This window comes from Pteropus medius, unplaced genomic scaffold (genome assembly GCF_902729225.1).
Source record: "Pteropus medius unplaced genomic scaffold, Ma_sr-lr_union100, whole genome shotgun sequence".
In the NCBI taxonomy this organism is placed as follows: Eukaryota; Metazoa; Chordata; class Mammalia; order Chiroptera; family Pteropodidae; genus Pteropus; species Pteropus medius.
The window spans coordinates 9,156-17,045 of NW_024351018.1; the positions used below are offsets into that span (position 1 = coordinate 9,156).

At 49.1% G+C, this 7,890-nt stretch overlaps 2 gene segments (V, D, J or C); both read right to left on the reverse strand.

Annotated features, from left to right (window-relative positions):
- Positions 1 to 1,474: 1,474 nt before the first annotated feature.
- Positions 1,475 to 1,984, reverse strand: LOC120586019 (probable non-functional immunoglobulin lambda variable 5-48; the record flags this gene model as incomplete). The annotated part of the segment is given in 2 exon segments: positions 1,475 to 1,827; positions 1,939 to 1,984. Coding segments are annotated over 2 exon segments (399 nt in total), but the record flags the coding sequence as incomplete, so codon positions are not given.
- Positions 1,985 to 6,499: 4,515 nt separating this feature from the next.
- Positions 6,500 to 7,647, reverse strand: LOC120586020 (probable non-functional immunoglobulin lambda variable 5-48). The segment is given in 2 exon segments: positions 6,500 to 7,441; positions 7,559 to 7,647. Coding segments are annotated over 2 exon segments (390 nt in total).
- Between the last annotated feature and the right edge of the window lie 243 nt (positions 7,648 to 7,890).

Sequence of the window (7,890 nt, forward strand, 5' to 3'; positions counted from 1 at the left end):
ATACAGAATGAGGCAGCTATTGGAGGAATCTCATTATCTGAGAAGGGTCTTCACATTGTCTTCTCAGGAATTACGGACACAGGTTCCATATCTAACCACTAGAAACACAATCGGAGTCAGAGCCCCTGAAATCACATTGTACCCCTTTCCATACAGAGCCTTTGTGGTCCTGATTGTCCTGAGGTTACAATCATAGACATGTCACCGCAGTGCACATTACAAGTGTCAGCACACACTCAGCACTAGGTGCACCCAGCCCAGGCCAGCTGCACCCACACTCTGCCCGTCACCCCTCAGGGCAGCGTCTCCCCTCCTGCTCTGTGTCCCTCAGTGACCAAAGCTGCTGTCTCTGCTGCACCTTGATGTGTCTCCTGTGACTTCTCATCTCCCTCCTTCCCCTCCCTGTCCTCAGACGCGGGCAGGTCACAATTCTCATAGGTTGAAATTCCTTTCACAGGTTTTCTTAGAGATGCCAATTTTTTTCTAAAATCCATTACCATTGCAAGTATATTATTCCCAAAGTCATTGCAATGATCGTATTGATCAGTCCGGGGAGAACTCTACTCTTAACCACATTGTTTCAACTCATAAGCTAGAATTATCTGTGCACTTATTTATTTCATTTCTCTTAGAATGTTTTATAGTCTTCAGTGCATAAATATTTTAAATTCTGTCAGATTGTCCTAAAGTATTACATGTGTGTGATGCAGTTGTCGGTGCGGAGCTGATGGAGATGAAGGTGTCGGTGGTGAGACGCCCAGTGGAGAGAATGCACGAGGGGCTGACACGGGAACGAAACGGCTGCACCAACTGCACTGTGGGGAGCTCACTCCTGCTGCTCCTCTTCTTCTGCTCCCCGTCTGCTCCCCAGGGGCCCGCACGGCTCCACAGGCAGCAGAGTGCGATCGTGGCATTCAGTCACACGTGCGTGATACAGTAAGCTGAATTCCGTTTACGTGTTTTAGGCACTGGAACCTACTATACTAATGTGACATTCTACATCTGGGGTCCTATTTCTAGCCGCGAGCCTGGATCACACCCAGACCTGGGACCCACAGCTATTGTATATGTGTTATTTTTAACTCTAGTTTTAGAGGGCCCATCGCATCCCTACCCCAGGTGGAAGCACTCAGACCTGGAGCGGCATCGGGTCACACCCTCTGCTCCCTCAGGCGGGCAGGGCCTGACCCAAGTCCCTCAGGCTCCTCCCATTTCCCCACCGAGGGCTGTGGACCTCGGACACGGGGTTACTGCCAGTGGATATGATAACAGGGGGAAGATATACTAGCAACAGAGAAATGTGAATTTAAACTGAAGAGAAGCATGTGATACTGTCAGATCAAGTGCTCAGAGGAAAATCGGGTGTTAACAGAAGAAATGATGAAAGAAGTCACCTCCTGTCTGACTTGGTCAGAGCCCCTCCCATGAGTGATGGCACCAGGCCAGGAAAGTGAGGGGGAGGTTTGTGTCTCACTTCGCCATAGATCTGGAGCACTGTGTAAGCCTTAGAATTGTCATCCCATATGTTACAGTAAGAGTCAGCCTCGTCCTCAGGCTGGAGCCCGGATATGAGCAGAAGCCCTGCGTTGGCCGAGGTGTCTTTGGATCCAGAGAAGCGGCTGGGGACCCCAGAGCCCTGGTGCTTCTCGGAGTCTGATTTAAACTGCAGGAGATACCGGGGAGGGCTCCCTGGCTTCTGCTGGAACCAGCGTATTTTGTACTCCCCAACACTGAAGCCACTGCTCAGGGTGCAGGTGAGTCTGGCTGTTGCTCCCGGAGATGCAGAGAGGGAGGGCGGCTGCGTCACCACAGGCTGGGAGAGGGAACCTGCAAACACAGACAAACTTTTGTGATGAGAGTGAAGCTCAGGGTTGTAGTAGGAAGAGACGAACTGACACAGAGTGGGAACTGAGACCTCATTCCCAGGCCTTTTCCCACCTGTGCACTGAGAGAGGAGCACGAGGAGGACGGGGGTCCAGGCCATGGTGCACGCAGCCCCTGAGCCCACAGTGGGGCTGGGCTCCCACAGGCCTCCTTTTCTTCTCCACCCTCCGCCAGAGGAGGGGCTGTGCATGCAAATGTGTGTCCATCCAGTGACTGCCCAGCCCCTCCCTAAGCCCTGGTGCTGGAGCTCAGCTCACACCCAGACTGAGGAGGATGGAGATTGGCTTTACCCCCTGGGACAGCCCTGGAGGAAGCACCTGCTGAGACCACGGAAAGGTCCCTGCTCGCGGGACTCTGCCAGCCCAGAGAGGACACAGCTGCTGAGTCCCATCAGGGAGCACAGAGAACAGGCCCCAATCCCAGGTTCCTTCGAGTGAATGATCCTCAGTGAGCCATTGTGTAGGGACCAACAAGTCAGTCCCACAGCGCCCCCTGCTGATGTCAGCACGCACAGCGCCCTATGGCCCAGAGCCCTGAGAACCTGGTTTGTGCAGCTCAGCAGGTCCCTGTCTCTATTCACACACCCATGGGCTGATTCCTAGTGAATGTGATTCTGATACGCCAAACATTGATTTTTATTTGTTTGTACTTTCTGATTTCTGTGATAGCCTCGTTCTCTTTCAATTGTTTTTCTACAGAAAGGTTTCTTGATTACAAAACTGTATTTCCCATGTCTTTTTGTTAATTTGAAAATATTCAGATGTGGTTCCATAGTATAGCAGATAGCACGTCCGCTTTACACGTAGAAGGTCCTGGTTTCATGCTCCAGTGAAGCCTCAGTCCATGGTCTACTGCCATGCCAACCCAAACAAGCTAGATGCCTGATCTAGGAAGCTAAGCAGTGTCGAGCTTGGTTAGTACTTGGATGGGAGACCACCTAAGAAGACCAGGTGCTGTAGGCATAAATAATAATAAACAATAATAATAATAAAAGAAAATATTCTAGGCTGCTCTTGGGCTTAATGTTTTTCACATAAAAATAAGAAAAAGGTTACATATCCCAATAATTATGAATGCTATTTATAAGATGAAATTTATAACATTGATAATCAAGTAATCTTTATTTTTGATTTTTGATTTAATCTATCCTCTGTATCAACACGTCTATTTCTATGTTTATTTAAGTTTTCTTTTTTCCCCCTTTGTTGGATATTTATTTTGTATTACAATGCCCTCAATCTTTCTTTGGCAGGTGGCTGTCAGGAGTCCATGCGGTGAGTCCGTGTGGGGTAGGGGGAGAAGGGGCTGCGGTCAAGCTCCATCCATGTCCTTGTCCTCAGTAGAGCGACCTCTGCCGAGGCATCAGATGACACAGTCTGGAGTTGTCATTTCACTAAAGTGGTGACTGAAGTGGAAACACGCTCAGAATGGAGACTCAGGAACTGTCCTAGGAAAATGTTTGGGTCCCGAGGCTGCCGTGCGCGTCCCAGGCAGGTGCCACAGGACTTTCCTGTGCTGTGGTCCTTGCATGGTGATGGTGGCCTCCCGCTGCCATTCCGCTGTTTCTGAGGAGAATCCTGTTCCTGAAAAAATGTTTTCTGCTGTGTCGAGGCGAACACAGGCTGAATGTGTGACGTCAGCAATAGCTCACTTTAAAGCTTCCTAACATCAGTGGTTCCTGAGACAGCGCAGAGCCTCAGCCGCTCATCACTGAGAAACACAGTACAGTGCAGAGAAGAAGCTCAGTGCCCCTGATCTCTAGGGAACTGCAAGTCAAAACTGAAGCAAGATATCGCTTCTCCCAGACTAGAAGTGCTGTGAGAAAAATGAGATATAATAACAGTTTTGTTTTTGTGAAGATGAGTGGAAATTGCAACCTTAATACAAAGTTGGTAGAAGTTTAACCAATGCAGCCCAATACTGGAAAACTTCTGATAGGTTTCTCAAAAAATTTAATATAAAGATACCATATAAAGATCCCGGTCCTAGGTGTCTATCCAAGATACGAAAAGAGCTATCCACAAAAACTAAATCAAAAACATGTACACAAATGTTCCCAGCACATGCACAAATAGTCCTAGCAGGTTTATGCGTTATAGACAGGAGATGAAAAATAACCTAATGTTCACCAGTGGATGAATGGATAAGTGAACTGAACTATGTCCAAACAATGCAATATTACACATCAAAAAAAAAAAAGAAGGATGATCACTCAGATCACAACAATGAATCTCAAAAATATTTGCCAAAGAAGAAAGTGAAACGAACAGTCACAAAGTCCACCTCTTTTGTACTTCCCTGTCTGTGAAGTGTCCAGAACAGGCATATCTACTGAGACAGGCAGTGGATCAGTTGTTACCAAGGGTTGAGTAGAGATCTGATGAGGAGTGATGCAGATGTGTGGGGACTTCGCTCTGAGGGATGATGGGAATGTTCTAAAGTTAGATTTTGGGTATGGTTGCACAACCATGTGACTATTCTACACATGATTCTGTTGTACATTTTTAACTGAAAAACTTTACGCCATGTAAATGATATCGAAATATAAATTCCAGCAAAGGAGGAAAAGAGAAAACTTGAAATAAATGTATACACTTGTAATGAACTATGATAGCGAGTGGCTATCACTGACCAGGGGTAGGAGAAGAAGGTAGATATTAATTCCAGAAATGGGGGCTGCAATAATCATGATATGTTTTCTTATTTTGTTTTGCATATGTGTATGTGTGTATTGTAAACAAATATTATATTTCCTCCTCTTTTTCCCTTATTATGTAAGGTAAGATATTATAACTTTATACAATATTATTTATGTATTGTTAATTTTTTATCATAGTATTTAAATTACATGATACCAAAGAGAAGGTTAAACATCAATCAAGCACTTTCAGTTGGATGCACAATAGTTGTATAATTTTAGGCAGAATTAGAATCCAGGATGTGGAACAGCACAGCCTGAGGGGAGGGGTGGCGTCCATGACTGAGCGCTGTGGGGGGAGCCTGTCTCTGGTCGGGCAGAGCTGCAGCCCCTGGCCAAGTGTGCAGCCCCCGCACGATGGAGAAACTGCCCCTACAGCAAAGCGAGGGCTAGAGCTATGTTATTCTATCACAACAAGGCCGGTAGGAGCAGAAGTTCCTGTCAACAGTCCCACATCTCTGCTGCGGAGAGGTGGAGACAGGAGGGGACTATGTCCCCGAGGTCACAGTCACTGTGGCTCTGGGTTCTGACGGAAGACTTTTTATCAGAGATCCAGTCTGGCTGAAAGTGTCCCGGTAGTGTCCCAGTGAATGACAGCCCAGCCCCGAGAGCACAGGGGAGGATGTGTCTCTGTCCCCATCGACCGTGATCCCGTGTGAGCAGCATGAGGCTGCTGTCCCAGAATAAATGCCATAACAAGCACCATTGCTGACTGGAGCCCTGAGTGGTCAGGGGGCTGTGATACCCACGGGAATAGAGACTCGCCCTGGGACCCTGAGCATCGACTCAGCCCAGTGGAGCAGGTGTTCAGGCCGTGTCCTGCTGCCCTAATAACAAGACCCAGGTCACACTCATGTCACTGGTGTTTCCTGCTGAGGGAGATTCTGTCTCCTGATGATTCTAACCCTCAAGACGGCTGTGTCAGCACCGGCCTATCCCTGACTTCTGGGGGAACAGACATGCCCCAACTGTGGAGTCCAGGTCAATATACACTCAGTTCGAAGAAAGCCATGGGTGCGTGTGTGTGTGTGTGTGTGAGACAATGAGGTCACGCCTCTCCCTGTCTCTCTGATGGCTTCTCCACCCCTGAGAGGTGATTCTCCATGACAACCCTCCTTGAAGCTTATGATTCTCTATAAGATCCTCTGGGTGCTGGAGCCTGGATCTCGAGGGAAAATGTCTTAAAAATATTCTCCTTGGAGCAGAATTTATTTTAGGCGGTGAAGACACGTTTGAAAGCAGACGGGCCCTGTCAACAACCTCCCTTGATCAGAAGTCCATATCTTGTGGAGGGGGAGAAATATGGCTGTTTCCATCCCTGCAGGCACGAGACCCACAGATGTAGGGTCTTCAGGTCTCAGGAAGCACAGGGCAGGGGATGGCCACACAGCCCCTCCTTCATGCTCTTGACACCACAGCTAAGCCCCAACCCTGTCCCCTGTGATTCCCAGATGTCAATCTGTGGGCGACCATGAGGCAGTGCTCCCTTTATTGTGCAAAGGGGCTAAAGCATGGGATTCAGGGACCCGAGGGAAACGTTTCGTGGTGGATACACTGTCCTGAAGGTTCTTAGGAAACAGAGATTCTGGAGGGTGAAAGAGCAAAGTCATATCCTGAAACACGCAGCTGATCCTTTCTCTGTCGATGACCTCGAGACTCACCTTGTGTAGGGCATCAGTCATTTCTGGAGAAGGAAAAAAACCCAATAGATTCCATGTGCAAATACCTAAAGGTTGGATGAAGACATCATTTTTAGGAAAATGTAACAACTTCACTTTTATATTGAACAGATGAACTGAGCGTGGTGGGGATGCTCAGAAACCCAGAGTGTGAGGATGCGGCAGGAAAGGTACCATGAGGTGTTTCCATCCTGTTCCAAATCTGGTCTTCATCGTCCCAAGAGATGGAGCCCTGGGGAATGGAAACAACGGCAAGGACTTGTCTGTTTTCTCTGAAAAGTTAATGTGGACATGGAGTTAATACCTGAAGAGTGAGAGAGAGGGACCAGGAAGGTGAGGGATGCAGCAGCGGAGTAGAGAAAATGATGGACAGTGTGAAGGGTTTTGGCAGCGAGAGTCTATACAAATTAGACCAATGGGATGTGTAGGATGTTCATGGAGGATGAAGTCACGTCTGTCCATGACCTTGGTGAGAATCAACATACGAGTTATGGACACATCAGTAGTAACGCAAGACTCATATTTAATGGGATATGATTTCTGGGTAACTTAGCTTGTCCTGGTCATCAGTAGAGGTGCAGACACAGTATTTCTCTTGTTCGTGACTCCACACCCAATGGGCATGTGCAGTGGGACTCTGTCACCGCACCTGTGTGCTCCTGGGATGCTCTGTGCCAGCTCAGGTAACCTGGCTCTGCCTTTCCTCCTTTCATGGATGTGTCTTCCTGCAGAGGAGTCTCCCCTACAAGAGTCTCCACAGAAGCTTCCTGATAAAGGTTCTCAAGGCCCAAGTCTGAGGGCCCAGGGGTTTTTGTCTCACTTCCTCATCATCTGAGTCACTGTGAGTAACTGAAGCTGCTCTCACTAACATGACCTGCAGCACAGTAATAGTCGGCCTCGTCCTCGGGCTGGAGTCCCGAGATGAGCAGAAGCCCTGCGTTGGCCGAGGCGTCTTTGGATCCAGAGAAGCGGCTGGGGACCCCGGAGCCCTGGTGTTTACTGGAGTCTGTGTCGAAGTTCAAGAGATACCGGGGAGGGCTACCTGGCTTCTGCTGAAACCAGTTTATTCCATAGCTGCCAACACTGAAGCCACTGCTCAGGGTGCAGGTGAGTCTGGCTGTTGCTCCCAGAGAAGCAGAGAGGGAGGGCGGCTGAGTCAGCACAGGCTGGGACAGGGAACCTGCAAACACAGACAATTGTTAGGGTCGGGTTAGAGACCAAGATAAAGTTTCTGGGGGGACTGAGCGTGAAGGAAATGAAATTCAAACCGAGATCTGATCCTGAGGCCTATCTGTACCTGTGCACTGAGAGAGTAGCAGGAGGAGGACGGGGGTCCAGGCCATGGTGCACGCAGCCCCTGAGCCCACAGTGGGGCTGGGCTGCCCCAGGCCTCCTTTTCTTCTCCACCCTCCACCAGAGGAGGGGCTGTGCATGCAAATGTGTGTCCATCCAGTGACCGCCCAGCCCCTCCCTGAGCCATGGTGCGGGAGCCCAGTTCACAGCCTGACTGAGGATGGAGGTTGGTTTTTCCCTCTGAGAGAGTCCTGGGAGGAAGCACCTGCTGACACCACGCAAAGGTCCCTGCTCAGGGGACTCTGCCAGCCCAGAGAGGACACAGCTGCTGAGTCC